The sequence below is a fragment of the Thamnophis sirtalis genome, unplaced genomic scaffold (assembly GCF_051295495.1).
Source record: "Thamnophis sirtalis isolate CommonGarterSnake01/CBP01778 unplaced genomic scaffold, rThaSir2_p1.2 scaffold_3, whole genome shotgun sequence".
In the NCBI taxonomy this organism is placed as follows: Eukaryota; Metazoa; Chordata; class Lepidosauria; order Squamata; family Natricidae; genus Thamnophis; species Thamnophis sirtalis.
In genome coordinates, this window is record NW_028261383.1 from 4,904,556 (window position 1) to 4,921,260 (window position 16,705).

At 37.6% G+C, this 16,705-nt stretch overlaps 1 protein-coding gene across 1 annotated transcript; it reads right to left on the reverse strand.

Moving 5' to 3' along the window:
* Positions 1 to 1,408: 1,408 nt before the first annotated feature.
* On the reverse strand, positions 1,409 to 15,670 carry LOC148047055 (vomeronasal type-2 receptor 26-like). The gene is made up of 3 exons (XM_087707709.1): positions 15,527 to 15,670; positions 6,991 to 7,090; positions 1,409 to 2,319 (listed from the first exon to the last, which is right to left on the reverse strand). The coding sequence occupies exons 1-3, from the start codon at positions 15,668 to 15,670 to the stop codon at positions 1,409 to 1,411; spliced, it is 1,155 nt and encodes a 384-aa protein (XP_087563835.1).
* Positions 15,671 to 16,705: the final 1,035 nt, after the last annotated feature.

Here is a 16,705-nt window from a genome sequence, read left to right on the forward strand (position 1 = left end):
ACAGAGAAGGAATCAGTTGGTCACTTATCTCATAAGTGGCAAGTTTGCCCAGATGAACAACTCTGGTGGAAGGAGAAATTTGTTTTCCAGAATCCACTCAGCTGGGAAACCCCACTTCTTAGCCCCAAAGAGGCAGTGGCTTTTTGAATGAATAGCTTTATGAATAGCTTTTCCAGCCTATCCCACTCTTTACTACGCAACCAAATAAGACTGAGAATGTCTTATCATATTTTTGGGACTCACTAGTTGATTTTTTTGAATTAGAGCTTTTCTTCCTGTAGTGTAGTTCTTCTTAGCTCTTATTAAAATATATATTGGAAAGAATAGAAAGGAATTCAAAGTGGGCTCTTCTGGGTGCAAAGAGACTCATGATCGATGACCTGTTTGACCCACTCCTTGGGCATAGTCTGGTCATCTCCTACATATTTATTCAGTGTACACTGAAGGAATTTCCCTCCAGAAAAATGTGGGAGAAAACCTTACAGACGAAAGGAAGCACACATATATCTACATTTTAAGAAAGGAGGACAAAATAATAATAATACATATGCATTTCTAATACTTGATGTAAGAATAAATATTAATAATTAACAAGTCTCAAGTTATTTTTTTACAGTTTCTACATGTACAGTTACTAAACTCAATAAAGTGTTATGGTCTAAATAAAAATAAACAAATCAGTTGCATTGCCATAGCACTTTTGATAAAATGTATTGAGAAACAAAGGTGTCGTGGTTACTACATACAATTCTTCTATATTTCTAACAGGTTAAAACTTTCCCGCTGCTCCAAAAACCTGCTTCCCTCACAAGCTACAGTCACCCTTTAATGATTTCAAGAAAAAACTTTGCCCAAGCCACCCATAGAAAATAATGTGTACCATTTTCTAAGATTGGTCTTGTTAGGTGAGCTCCCCGATGGGAGAGCAAGTACGTTCAGAGAAGCTTTGTTAGAGTTGTGTTGGAGAACACACAAACCAGCATACAGAGACACTGCAGTTTAAATAGGCTTTTACTTTTGTGAAAATAGAGGTATCAGAGTCCATTAAACAGTCCAAGTCATACAAGGTCAATCATCAATGTCTTTCAGTTAAGGGATAATCCTAATAACATAGTCCAGTATCATATAATCAGTTCAGAACTCAAAGTTTGCTACCAGTTGCAAAACTTACAATAGTTCACGACACTCAGATCAGATCTGCCCAGCATCTAACGAACAGAGAACTAACAGTCATTCTGGCTCCCTCTTATGGCCAGTTGAGGAAAACAGCAACCAATCACATTTTACAGTATGATTTAAAGAAACAGGTACAACATTGTTACATGATTTATATATTGCCAACCCAACCGTTAGAATTATATTCCTAACAGGTCTGTTGAAACATGTGGAGAGTCGACAATCCTCTGTCTCACATCTCTACATATATTCTGGTTGTAAGCTGTTCCTTTGTATTCAGGTCAGGCCTCAGAATGATAATGTAGCATTTGGGTATGAAGATGCAGCCCAGAAGCCCAGCACTAGAGGCCAAGATGGAGAAGAGCTGAACAGCCACCATGTATTTCCCTTTAGTGCTCAGGTAGGTGGGCACAAAAGTCATCCAGACACTGCAGAAAACCAGCATGCTGAAGGTGATCAGCTTGGCTTCATTGAAGGCTCCAGGCAGATTTCTGGCCAGGAAAGCCACCGTGAAGCAGGTGACAGCTAAGAAGCCCATATATGAAAGGGTGATGTAGAACATGACAACAGAGCCTTCATTGCATTGCAGGATGATTAGTCCAGGCTGAGAATGAAAGTCAGAGTCAGGAAATGGGGAAGAAACTCCTAGCCAGATGGAACAGATGATAATTTGGAGAATAGAACAAGAAAGGATGATTGAGTTGGCCAAGCCCTTTCCCAACCATTTCTTCATTTGGTTGCCTGGTTTTGTGGCCAGGAAAGCCAGCACCACCATGATGGTTTTGGCCAAGAGAGAAGAAATAGCAACTGAGAAAATGATGCTGAACACTGTTTGTTGTAGAAGGCAGGTTGCTTTCCTTGGTCTACCAATAAAGAGAAAAGGACACAAGAAGCAAAGCAGAAGGGAGACCAGGATGATGAAGGAGAGGTCTCGGTTGTTGGCTTTGACAATGGGAGTTTCTAGGTATTGAATGAATACAATTGAAACAAGGCCTGTGGTTAGGAACAGGAGTAGGGAAAAAGAGACCAGGATGATACCCAGATGTTCTTCATAAGACAAAAAGGAGATAACTCTGGGGATGCATTGGACTCTGTCCTCATTGGGATATTTATCATCTGGACATTTGGTACATTTTTCTGTATCTGGAAAAACCAAAATGCGACATTTATTAAATGTTGTGTCCTTTTATATTTAAAGGAATAAATTGTTGGGGTAACAGCTGTTAACCAGCAGCATTTTTTATGATACATTTTTTAACATCTCTAGAAAAAGAAGGCAAGAATATCATTTTTTTTTCTATGAAATTGGGGAAGTCTTATTTCCTGAAAGATTTACAGCAAAATATGCCGATTCTCCACAGCAACCTATAAGATTAGAAGTAAACAATTAATCAGTCTTTCTAGACTAACTTTCTGGGTCCTATTAGAATGTACTTCTTAATATACTGGACTCACATGCTGTCTATCTTTTGAAATCTAATTGGCTGGCAGTGAAAACTGCTCCTGAAAATAATCTGGACTGGTTATTGGGAACCATGGTAATATGTGTGTAATGAGTGTATCCATAACTGTTCACATCACCTGACTATAAACCATCTATACTTTCCCAGTGATTCACAAGGGGAGGTCCATGTAGAAAGTATTGCAATAATCTTTCTAGAAGGTGGACCTAAGACAATTACTCTAGCTTCCAGGAATTCAGACATTCTTAGAATGGTAAATGTAGACACATTCAAATGAAAAAAACAACATATATTTTCACTTGCAGTAGTAATAGACCTATGTCTTCTTAACTCTTTCATCATCCCACTTTGCTACTTCCTTTGAAATAAGAATTGTGCAGGTTGAAAATAAACAAGACAAATTGAGTTTCAATGTATCTTTTAAATGTGCACTCTCATGAAAATGGTCTGGATGAATCTACTTCCATAAGGTCTACATTTTTCTTTGGTATTACCTACCTTCTTGATTGGAGACGGTCCCTTCTGGACAAGGAACACAGTCATAGCAGCAAACTGGCTCTCCTTCTCTAGCCCATTTGAGAAACCCAGGATGACAATTTCCCACACATTTGGACTGAGGCAGAGACTAAGAAGAAAAAGAAGGAATGCCAAATAAAATACAACATGTGAGGACTAAATCATTCATGGAAAATGAAGATAGTCAAATTGGGCTTCACTTAGATAAACATGAAATCTCAGACTAGTTCCAAATAGTTGTAAGAGATAGAACTACTCGCAGATTGTTCATTTAGTTCCTCTCTTTTTCTTCTCACATATCACGCTTCAGTAAAGGAGGTGTTTTTTTTAATTTAATAAAATCTGAATGGATCAATTAGATTTAATATTGTGACAAGTAGTTTTATATAAAAAAATATTTCTTCATTCTTTATATATGCATAATTTAATGCATTATATTGTATTCATGTTAACTTTTAGAATAAATGTTAATCTAAAAGATTTGTTAAATATTTATTCTAATAAAGGAAAATATGTATAGCTCAGGGTCAGTGGTGGGATTCAGCCGGTTCGCACCTATTCGGGAGAACCAGTTGTTAACTTTCTAAGCAGTTCAGAGAACTGGTTGTTGGAAGAAATCTCCTTTTGTTTTTTCCCACTTTATAGGGCTAATCCAGTAAGGAAGGCAGGAAGGAAACATTCTGATGTTTTTCTATCCTAACCTTTATTGCCCTGCTTACAGAAACTGCCTTTCCGGTTAACCCTTATGACATTGTAACAGCTAAGGCGAAGCGCCTATCGATCTGAGTGACCTTGAGTTGGCCACACCCACCCAGTCACATGACCATTGATCCCCACCTACCCAACTGGTCATTAGGGCAGAGAACTGATTGTTAAATTATTTGAATCCCACCACTGCTCAGGGTTGAAATGAGGGGCCCTTGCTGCTCTCTGAGCTTGCTTGTTTTCTGGCAGATGTTCCATTACCCTAACTAGGTAACATCATCAGTGCTAATAAGGGAATGGGGCTTGCTCTCAGTTTTATGTTCTGGTGTCTTGCCTGTTTGTATGGATGGGGGAAGTCTTACGAATTATTTGGCTGGGCTGTTTACTAATAGATCTTTGGCAGTTTTTTGATTGGGGTATTGCTTATTTATTTGTTGGTTTGAAGTTGACCTTGGAGTTAATCTATACTGATCTGAGTGCTGATTACTGGTGGAGAGGTGCTAGAGTATTTTCCCCTTTGGGGCTGGTTGACTGTTTCTTTTGCATAGTCTACAGATGGGTTCCTACCGGTTCGGGCAACTAACTCAGCTGGCCACCCTCCAGAACTGGTTCTATCAGTGGTGCCATAGGCACATCCATCTTGTTTTTTGCTTCTGTGCATGCACAGAAGGAATTTTTTTTATTACTGCACAAAGTGCAAAGTGCACCCCTGAGCGAACCAGCAATAACAGAAGCTGGAACCCACCCCTGATAGTCTATAGATGTTGTTGGTGTCTATGTGTCTATTGGTGGCTGATTTGTCAAAGTGCCAGAATTCTAGAATTCCTTGGCATTTTTGTATTTGACCTGGTCTAGGATTGACACATTTTCCAGTTGAAACTATGGTTGTGAAATTAAAGAAGTTTCATCATGCCTCTGATTGCCAGTTGGTGTTCATGGATGTGTTCTGCCAGCCTTCTGCCTGTTTGTCCTACATAGCAGTTGGTGCAGTTTTTATACTGTATGTTGTAGATGACTCCTGTTTTTTTCTTCTGGGGTTTCTGGGACTTTTGGTTTGAATGTTTTGGAGGGCTTTAGTTGGCTTGTGTGCTATGCTGATTCCATGTGGTTGTAATAGTCTATTTGTGGTTTCTGATATATTCTTTTTTTTTAATAAATGTTTTTTAATTTTAGTTTAAAACAGGTACACATCTTTCTTTACATCTGTAGAAAATGTATCAATCAATTACAGATAAGTTTTGGTACATCTCCTCCACAGTCAACCAACATAACTCATATTAACTAAAGCATTATTATATATCCATTTTCATTTAACTGTAATTATTATTTAAAAATATTGATAAAAGTAATAATCTTGAACAATCCCTGCCCACACCGGTGGGAGAGGAAAAAAAAAAAAAGGACAAATAAAAAATAAAAATTAAAATAAAAAATAAAAGATAAAAATAATACAAAAAAAGACAAAAACGACAAGAGACAAGGCAGGAAAACAAAACATAACACAGGTGTCTATCATGAAAAAAAAGAAGTATATCAACTGGTTACAACATGCTTTGGTGCTTCTCTTCCATTAACTCATATTAATTCAAATATCTTAACTCAAATATTTACCATATCAACATCATTATACCTCCAGTTTTAATTACCTATGGTTATTTAAACATCCTTCATCCTTAGCTATGCATTACATAATTAATCCATAACACATGCTGACAATTCATTTACTTATTTGTAAAATCTTCTATTATCATCAAATCCTCATATCCTATTTTAGCTGGACATCCATAATATTTAATTATATCATATATCATAACATTTTCCCAGTATTGATTAACATTTGATTGTATGTATTTTATTTAGTTTTTTAATAGTGATAATTATTGTAGTTAATACTCTTTATGTATAATCTTCCAATTGTTAGTTATCATATCAACTCCACATTATATACATTACTATCAATATCAATTATTATTCAACTATATCTGTTGGTTTCTGATATATTCTTGATGTATGGCAGTGTAATACTTTTTAAAGTTTGTGTTGGTTGTGCTGTATTGGATTGTGTGGGTATTTATTCTGTTAGATTTATGAAAATAGAATAAAACTGTTATGAAGAAAGAAATGTATGACTTAGGGCCTAATTTCTAGAACTGTAGTTGGATGATATAGAACCAAGGTCATGAGAACACATGCCTCAAAAAGTCAAGCATCTCTTGTTGCACAAGATGAACATGATTACGAGCCCATTGTTGGAAAAGGTTATTTTGAAAGCCCAGCTAGATATCCAAGACAAAGTCCTTTCAGTTGAAGAAGTATAACTAGATGACACCAACTGCCATGGAAAGGCAAACTCACATATATTATTACTTAAATTTGGAGCCTCATATCTGCCTAAACAGACTTATAGTAGCTAACAAATCGTGAAAAATAATATCATTCAAGGTATTTTAAGATGAAATGCTGTCTTACAAGTCAGAGGAAGAATCTAAATTATGTTTGTTTTCAAATTGTTTTTCATTACTTCCAACATCAGAAAGAACTTTCTGTCGATGAGAGTCATCTTCCAGTTCTCCAGTTTTCTGGGTCAGGGCATTTTCTGGCAGTTATTATGCATTCAAGTAAACTGAAAATCTTAGAATTCCTTTCAAGGGGCAAAATCTCAGTGGGATAAAAGAGAAGAATGAATTACTCTGGCCATGTCTTGGCTTCGTAAAAGTATCACTGACTATGGATCTTTTCTTTCCATGGACACCGACTGTCCCCAATTTGGATGGTCAGAAGATCAAGGCTTATTTGCTATAGTGACCAACAGGGCATCTATCCAGTCTTGGTTCAGTTTCATTGGATTTAGTCCAAACCTGAATTTAGGTACCTGTTACCATAACTGCCTTCTTATTTGCTTATTTGCACATTAAATTCTCAGTGAAAATCAATCACCTTAATGATTAGGCTTAGCCAACTTAAAATGGGTACTATGACTTTTGGTAATGAAGGAAGAACACCAATATTTCTACTACCTTGTTGCATAACCTTAGCCATGACATTGTATCATGATTGATGATTAGTCTCTGCCTTTCAAAACTCCCCATTTTCTTGTCGATGGGAACCATCCTGGGAAGAAGCACCCAACCTATGGCATTCAGATCTGCTGCTACATCTCCATTCTGGTCCAAGTACAGTTTCCGATGGGAAATATTACAAAACTCGTTCTTCTCCAGAAATGGATGGAACTAGAACAAAAACATCAGGAATTTTAAAAGCAAAAACCTTGGTTTCTTACTCCAGGTGGTCTTTTCACAATTGACTCTTTCTTGTCTAATTTGCAAGTATTGTGAGTTGGGAAAACAAATGTTACTACTATCTTCGGAAGTGAAAAAAAGTTGTGATAAGTTTGACAATTATATATTGAAAAAAAGGTCTATTGACAAGATATAACTGACCAAATTTGACCAAAAGGGAACTAATGATAGACCACAAATAAATTGAATGAAGAAACAAATGAAGACATTATTCATAAACTTGTTGGAAAAAAAGCAGGGTGATTACCAGTAAGCATGGATTTGTCCAAAAGAAAGTTGCAGGCTAATCTTCTCTCAGATAGGCCAAATGAGAAACCTGGCTGAGAATATCTGCCTGGACCAAAGTCCCCAAGTTGGCTTTTATGATTAAGATGGGACTTGAACTCATGATCTCCCTCTAGCTTGTACATACTAGTGTGTAAAATAAAAAGTTAAGGTTGTAATATATTATCTTTTACTGTGCCAAAAAGAGTTATAAATCAATGTTAGGAATATAATCTAACGGTTGGGTTGGCAATATATAAATCATGTAACAATGCTATATCTGTTTCATACTGTAAAATGTGATTGGTTGCTGTTTCCTCAATCGGCCATAAGAGGGAGCCAGAATGATTGTTAGCTTTCTGTTTGTTAGATGCTGGGCTGATCTGATCTGAGTGTTTTGGAAGCTGGGTGTTAGAAAGTGCCGTGAGCTATTGTAAGTTTTGCAACTGCTAGCAAACTTTGAGTACTGAACTGATTATATGATACTGGACTATGTTATTTGGATTACCCCTTAACTGAAAGACATTGATGATTGACTGTCTTATCCATGTATGACTTGAACTGTTTGATGGACTCTGATACCTCTATTTCCACGAAAGTTAAAGCCTATTTAAACTGCAGTGTCTCTGCATGGTGGTTTGTGTGTTCTCCAACAACACTCTCACAACGCTTCTCTGAACACACTCGCTCTCCCAACAGGAAGCTTACCTAACAGTCAACATTTTTGTTTTCTTTTTTCCTTTCTACCGTACATATTCTCTTTTTCCTTCCCCTAGTTTTCCATTACTTTTTATTTCCCTTTGTATTTTACATTTTAATAAACTAATATAATTTGTAAATACAAAATGAACCAGATATAAAATTGAAACAAACATCTTGATGATTTATCAAATTGTGCTAAAAAACAACAAAGAAAAACATAACAAATAGAAACGAAGAAGCCATCAGTTAGAGAAGCATTAACTCAATTTCTTGCAGTTAGGCTAGATGGCCTCATATTGTTCTTCAAATATATAAATGTAAAATTTTATGATGCCGATCAGAAAACTACACTTACAGAAATTTATTTAAAAAGGCATAGCTGTGTTTAATATCAAAATACATCTATCGTGGTGGCTGCTCATTGGAATATTATGCCCTGACAGATTAGATTGACAACACCTGTTGGCCTTTTGTAGTACAAGGAGGGTGAGATGATTCACCTCCATCTTATTTATTTAGTTTGTCAACATGTATGAGATAGCAGGTATAAGGATCAACATGGACATGAACACAGGAAATGGGTACAAATGAATGGCGACAATAGGACAGGGATGGTAGGCACGCTGGTGTGCTTATGCACGCCCTCTTACAGACCTTGTAGGAAAGGGGTGAGGTCCATGTTAGACAGCTTAAGGTTAAAGTTACGGGGGTTTGAGGATGTTACAACGGAGTCAGGTAGAGCATTCCAGGCATTGACCACTCTGTTGCTGAAGTCATATTTTCTGCAATCAAGTTTGGGGGAGCTTTACCTTGAGTTTGTATCTATTGTTTTCCCATGTATTATTGTGGTTGAAGCTGAAGTAGTCATTGACAGGTAGGACATTGTAGCAGACAATTTTGTGTACTATGCTTAGGTCTTCTTTGGATTCCTACTCAATAGGAGCTAAGTTTGATGGATCCTTGTCAGGATCTCCTACCTGCCATGGCTGCAGCTTTGGGGCTTCTAAAGCTGCTTTGCCCTCTTTTCTTCTCCTCCTGGATCTGGAGGAATATGCAGCATTCAAGGTTTGGGCCAGAGTCTTAATGACACTGTTCAAATGGCGGTGAAAAGGGATCCATATTCTCCTCCTTTCCTTCCCAGTCTTAAGTGGCACTTTTTGGATGCATCTTTTCCGGCCTTTGATAGAAAAGACCTGTTTTGAAAAAGAACACTGAAAAGAACGATATTCATATTGAGGGTTCACAAAGGAAATGTGTTCAAGGGTATCATCCTCTGGCCCTTTTTTCCCCTGAAAACCAAAAGTCCAAATACTATGGACATATTTGTAAAGACTCTCACGTTCTAATATCAGATAATCAATGGTTGCCACGATCCAGACTTTTCCTTCGATAGGTCCTGGCATACCTTCAAATGTTAATTGGAAAGTATGAATTCTGTCCCAAACATTCATATATTCTATGTAGTGCACAAAGACATTGACTTGTCTCCACTTAGAGAGGGCAACTCTGAGGGATGCTGTATGTCCAGTTGTAGAGAATTGTTGTGATATAACAACACAAATTCCCTTCCTGACAAGCATTGGAGTCAAAGTCCTCATGAAATTCTCTCCATTATCTGTGTCTGAAGTAAATAGACCAATCAAGAACCATCTGAAATGGAGGAGAACTTGGACAATATGCGGGTAGACGATCCCTTCTTTGGGGAGCATCCAGTGGAAAAAAGGGAATTGCTTTTTATTACTCAGAGCCCCTGAAACAATTGCATCACTGACCTGAAAAACAGTGAAGAATGCAATGTTATATTCAGAGTCAGATCAACTCTAGAATATTAGCTTTGAATCAATACAACTTGGTTCTCATAAACAGAATAGTTTATGGTTGATCAGTTAGTAGACAATATCAAGAAACAGGATATAAAATGCAAAACATTAACAAGTACCCTCTCTCTCTCTCTGTGTGTATAATATATATGACATATACCCTGTTTCCCTGAAAATAAGACCTCCCCGGATAATAAGCCCAATAGAGGTTTTGAGTGCATGTGCTAAAATAAGCCCTCCCACAACACAGCAGCAGGCATGAGGTGACCATGCTCAACACCTCCTGCACCTCAAAAATAATAAGACCTCCCCGAAAATAAGGCTAAGTGCTAATTTCAGGGGTCAAAATAAAATAAGACACTGTCTTATTTTCGGGAAAACATGGCATACACACATACGCCAACCAAGAGTTAGTTCCTACTGTTATAATAATAAAGGAGTAATAATTAAAGAATAATATTGTAAAATCAGAATAAAGGATGGTGACATAATAGGTATTTCATACTTTAGATGTGTGCACTTCAGAATCATTCATTTGTCCTGGTAACTCATTTATATGTAGACAGGCTTACAATGGTTGAAACTTGGTTTTCCCTTTGATGAATATAGATCCTACTTTTCATGGCTTCATTCATCCCAAAGAGCAGGCTCATGCAAGTGAGTTTTAAAAGGACTTTGATCAGGGCCAAAAGTCTGGGCTTCATTTTAAATGCTATCAGTTTTCCCCATAATATTTCTCTGATTACTATGTAAAAAAACCCACCTTCTTCTGAGGTTCCATTTCTCTTCAGGTATTTTAGGATGAATTTGATCATGTATATGTTAGGGTGAAAAATAGCTGATATGTTGTCTAATGCACTTGAAGTGTTTTTTTTTTTTTTAATAAAGTGTAGTCCCAACAAGTCAATGAAACACATATGTTTTATCAAATATAGATAAGATAATCATTGGGATTTTTTTTTTCACAAAACACATATTTGTTCACCATTGTAAATATCATTGTTGGTTAAGATTATGCATCTAAATTACCATCACAGCTTCACCATCCTTTTTACAGAAGACCCTCTGATTGGTCACAAATGTGCAGGAGACAGCCCCAAAGCAATGAGGATGGTGTCACAAGAGGCTATTTGTGCTTTGATCCATGCCCCCTCCTCATTGTGAATCCCAATCACTAACCATGATACCAACAACAACTGATCATGGGGAAAAGCAGCTCTTGTGTTCCATAGACAAAATATAGTTGGATCTATTGCTCATCCCTGACTATAGATAGACAAGCATACACACATACCTGAGGGATTTTATAGGTGCCTACTAGTGATGACATCTGGATGGAGATATCCCTTTCAGCTCCATCAACAACAGCCAAAAGGTTGTCCTTCTTTCCACAGCTGTAGTTGGGAACGTTGGCTTCTCCAGTAGACAGCATGTCAAGCACAGCATCAGAAGTTGCAAGTGTGTTGATATAGTTGTCGTGGATGTTGTAACCTAATGTGAGATTGTGTAGGAGCTGGGGATTGTTGTTGACCACTTGAATGGCAAAAATCAGGATTAGCAGTTTAAAATGATTTGTCCGTGTTCTCCTGTAAAAAAAAATCATGTTATTATCAACAACAATAGAAACAGCAAAACACTTGTTTCAATTTAATCCTTCTTCTCTCCTCAAGCCAAGTGACTCTTAAACAATTCAGATCCAAAGCTAGAAGTAAATGATAGCTACCCATCAGTGTTTAATTGTATGAGCATTAAGGAGATGAAATGGATATCTCTCCACATAGATCATTATTTGTAACAGTTCTAGTTTTCATCTGCCCAGTAATCACAATTCAAAATTATTCAATCATTAATCACTTATGATTTTTCATGTGATCCAAAAAAAGCCGTTCTAAAAATAAGTCTATTTTTATAAGAATCGGGTATTGAATATCAACAAGCCTTTACAAAAATATGGAACTGGCACTACAACCTATTTAGTAAGTACAATAAACAAAACACATTATTCAAGTGCTGAACTCCAGATTGGAGGAGAAGAGGAAAATAACTTGGACTTCTTTCAGCCTTTTTTCTGCCCCGTCTTTGGAATTTTGCCTCTTTCACAAAATAAGACAAATGAGGGAAGCAATGAAAATGATCCAAGAAATTAGACAGGTACTACAATATATCAACAAGTGAAATAAGGAAAAATGAAGAAGAGTGTTAGAACTGCAAATCGAGAGAATGCAACTCTACCACATTGAATGACTTACGAGTAAGAATGAGTATAAGGAGCCAAGTTGAAAGGTAGGTGATAAGTAGGTATAGATGTTATTTTTGTTTCCGTGATGACTATACTAATGAGATGGTCCCCTGGCTTGTAAAAGCTCCATGGTTTTTTTCCATCCAGGTTCTTGAAACTTAACGGGCACTTCATTTTAAACTAATCTCAGAAATGTGATGAGATACCAGCAGCATCATATGCAGAAGGAGGAAATCTATAATTTATAGAGCTGAATCAATCCTCTTCCTGTTACTAAACTATAGCAAAAAATTCAAACCACTTTCACTTCTCTCATTTAGACAGAGGAAAAATGTTTCATTTGAAAGGAGAGAAAGGTACATTCAAGAGCACAGATCCTGCCTATCCCAAAATCTCTGCTATACAGAATGTCACCTGAGGAAGCTATCCTTTTTATTTTTTATTTCATCCTTTCCTGATGCAATATCCCTTCCATGTTGTTTCAGTCTTTGTTGACATCCAAGGAAATCACTGGAGAAGTAGCAAAACATGAGTCAATGACTGGGGTGGTGATAATTATAGTGAGAAGCATCTTCTCCTCTGAGGATCCTGAAGTTATTCCTTGGTTCCATATGCAGAGGGGAGGATGAAGAACATAGTGAGTTTGCAAGGATTTGATTTTTTTTTTCTGTTTGTTTAGCAAATAAAATAAAATGACTCCAAAAGTTATTCAGAGTCCTTTCATAGGTCAACTCTGATGAAGAGTTGGCAAGCAGTCCAAATTCTGGAACAAAATTGGCATTAGGTGTGGCATTGGCATTCTTCCATCGTTTGTATTTGTGAGTCCTTTTATCTTGGTGTATAAAAAAGTCTTGCTGTTCTTTGCATGTATAAAAACAAAGTGCCATATATTTGTTTCAATTTGATTGTCCCATTTTATCCCAATCTATTGCTCACTCTTAAGGATGCAGCAGAAGCCCCCATAGTTATGGGGATGCTGTCATGGGAAAATATGGCTGTTTTGATCCTTGTCCTTTCCCTATTTTCCCTACCTCCCCAATCTTTAGCCATAAATCCTACAATGATCGTGATGATAAAACAGTTCTGGGATATCATGGAGACAATGTGACTGGAGCTATCAGTCACCAATCATGAATTTCACACATGACTATACTGTCACACAAACAGTGAAAGTGAGCTAGTCCCTTGCTACATTCTTGTTGATAGCTTTGGCACTATGCAAAACTAGGACTTATGTATTGAATAATATGATATATGTTTTCATTGTCTAATTTTGTGTTTTCAGTAGGCATACGTACCAGTGGTGGGTTTCAAAAAAATTTAGAACCTCTTCTGTAGATGTGGCCTACTTTGTGGGAATGGCTTGCCAGCCATGTGACCAAGTGGTAGTGGCTTGGCAGTCATGTGACTGGGTGGGTGTGCGCAACTTGTAAAATGTGGTGAAACTGACTTAACAATGCTCTTGCTTAGCAACCCAAATGTTGGCTCAGAAACTCTGGCATTTGAAGCACGGAAGTCTTAAAGCTGTCAAGTTACAAGACCCTTGCACCCCAACCCTTTAGAAAAAAACCCCCAGGGGTGTTCAAACTTGACAGCTTTAAGATTTGTGGACTTCAACTCCCAGAATTCCTCCTCTCGCTTTACATCTTGATGATATGCGGACGAGCTGGAACTGGTTCTAAATGGCACTGTAGATTTGTGGAACCTCTTCTATAGAAGAGGTTAGAACTGGCAGGAACTCACCCCTGATACATACGTACACATAACATCTACACGTTTTTACATTTGTTTATATACATTTATCTCCCCCAGATTTAATTCTCCATAGTATTTCTTTATTAATAAATATCAAATTTGGCATTTTAACTCAAGGAATGATTGTTTGGCTTTTCCCAGTGAAATGTCTTTGTTGTGTTTCCTTGGTTCTATGATTGCAACAAAGCTGTTGAATTGTGTAAAGGAACATCTGCAGAAACTCATGGCTTCTGCCAGAATGATCCTTGCAGCTTCACAAGTTCAAGCTGCAAGCTCCAACCCTTTGGGGCATATCTGATGTCACAATGCACTTAAGAGAAAGGGGAGGGGGTTTGTCTGTTTCCATCACTCTGGCTCTCCAGTGAAAGTGATTTCCCCATATATTCCCTACATGGGGTCTATGTAGCAATATGGTCATTTTGTGGGAGTTTTTAACATGCTGCAAATGCCTGATAACCAGACATTGATTTCCTAGGTCTGCTGTAGTTGCTCTGTGGGGACTGGCCACACCATTGTATCCCCATTTTGTGGTAGGTCCTTGACCTCCTATCAAAAGCCAAATCTGCCCTAAAGCCAGAAAAGGTACAGGAGACCCAGCCTGAGAGTAGTAATATGGCCTCATAAGATATAATAAAAATATTTTAAAAACACAGGGAGTTTATTTATATACATTAACTATATTACATATTTTATATACAGTGCATGTCAATTCCTCTTCACTCGATGTGTCCCAGGCAAGCCAACAAACTAGACTCCCATGATTCAGAATCTAAATCTGCATGGAACTCCTTTAGGACTCCAGCAAACATGGATTTTAGCTAACCAGTGTTGCTTGTTCTTTTATCGCCAAATCTCAGCATTGATTCCTTTCAGCTAGAAAATCATTTTACCCCTCCTTGAGTAGTATCCAAGGTTGTGAAAACATGAAAGTCAGTTCTTGTTTACAGGCCCACCTCTATAGCAAAGCTGCTATAGCATGTATCCACTTCTCCCCTATAATTATGGAGCCGTTAGGGATTTCTCCTCCCCTCTTTTCTCTTCCAGGGAGTTTAATCAATTGTCACGCCAGAAACAATCCTGTAAATGGGAAATACAAGGATTAATACAAAGTTATGTCCTACCCAAAACCAGAGGCCCTAAATAGAGAGAATTCCTGGCTTGGCCTAATTTTTTGGCATTATATATCTAATTTTAGACTCTGGCCTTTCTGCTTTCATGCCCCTTTTCTGCTAGAGATGCTTATTTCAAAATGCAAAGTCAGTCCTTGAAGACACATTTCACTCCTGTTCCAGATATGCACTTAAAAATACTTTAATCCATCTTGATTTAGTCAAAGTTATGGACACAGTTATAGTCCAAAGCATCAATGGCCCCTTTGGTCTTCTTTAATACCATATTAGAATGCCATTCCAAGTTCTAAGATACCTTCCCTTTCTCCTTTCATCAAAGTCATTAATAAAAATGTTGATGAATACAGAATCCAAAGCAGAATACTGTGGCAAATCCAATTGTTCATGTTTGTTCAACCACTCAATCAGCCCACCTTGGATATATTTCTCAGCCAGCTTAATAACCACTACAGCATACTACACTGGTGTTCAGCATTGTCTTCTCAGTAGCTGTGTTTTCTGTGATGGTCAAAACAATCACAGTGGTGTTGGCATTCCTAGCCTCAAAACCAGGAAACAGAATGAGAAGGTGGTTGGGGAAGAGCTTGGCCAACTCCATCATCCTTTCTGGTTCTGGTATCCAAATTATCATTTATGACATTTGACTTGGATTTTCTCCCCCGTTCACTGACACTGATCTCCACTCCCAACCTGGAGAGATCATCCTTCAATTCAACAAGGGGTGTGTCACAATGTTTTATGTTGTGCTCGGCTCTATTTCCTGTCATTTGATTCACCATAGCTTTTCTGGCTAGCAACCTGCCTGGGGCTTTTAACAAAACCAAGCTAATCACATTCAGTATGCTGGTCTTTTGCAGTCTCTGGGTCTCCTTCCTGCCACCTATCTAAGAACCAAAGGAAAATCCATGGGAGTTGTGCAGATCTTCTCCATCTTGGCTTCCAGTGCTCTATAAAAAAGTTACCATGTCAAATGAACTCTGCCTCAAGCAATTTGCCCTGGGTGCTTTTTGGAAGACCCAGCCTGGATTTGAATGAGAATTTTCTTCTAATGATATATACAAAAAAAGTCACACAAAACCAGGGTTTACCTGCCAAGTCTCTTTTCAAAGAAAAGCAAAAGAGCTAACAAAAGAGTCATTTAAGATGGTCCAAATTCAAAGTTGGTCCAAGATCGAAGTGTCAGCCAGTTCAAGCATCTAAGGTTGAAGAGTGAAATTCATACACAGGGATCACTTTTGAGCATTAAATGTCATTTCCAGCAATGAGAACAGAGGGAACCCAGTCTCTTCTATCAACTGTCACTCCTTGGAATGTTGCTTCAGCCAACTGTCACTGCTCAGAATCTTGGCTGTTGCTAGGCAACTAACCTAATGGAACCTCTCTTCTGCTCGCCTTTTTCCTGGGCCTTGACAAGTCAACACCTCAAAATAACTACAATGAGTGCAGTGGACAATCTTGTCTTATCCCCCTGTAGATATCACATGATTTGGTTACATCACCATTAACCATAATTAATCTTCTGAAATGTATATATCCTCTTAATTTCTTAATGATTTTTTTTTGCTAAAGTCAATATCTTTTAGGACTTTAAATTCAAATTTATTTATTCATTTTTCAAATTTTCTAACCATCCATC

What these genes read in the sequence shown, in the direction of transcription:
- LOC148047055 (XM_087707709.1), bottom strand. Translation starts at nt 15,670, where the DNA reads ATGATGGAGTTGGCCAAGCTCTTCCCCAACCACCTTCTCATTCTGTTT. An exon ending in CAATGCTGAACACCAGTGTA is followed by an intron (nt 7,091 to 15,526) that starts GTATGCTGTAGT and finishes TTTTTGTTCTAG; the next exon opens with TTCCATCCATTTCTGGAGAA. An exon ending in AGCAGATCTGAATGCCATAG is followed by an intron (nt 2,320 to 6,990) that starts GTTGGGTGCTTC and finishes TGGTTTTTCCAG; the next exon opens with ATACAGAAAAATGTACCAAA.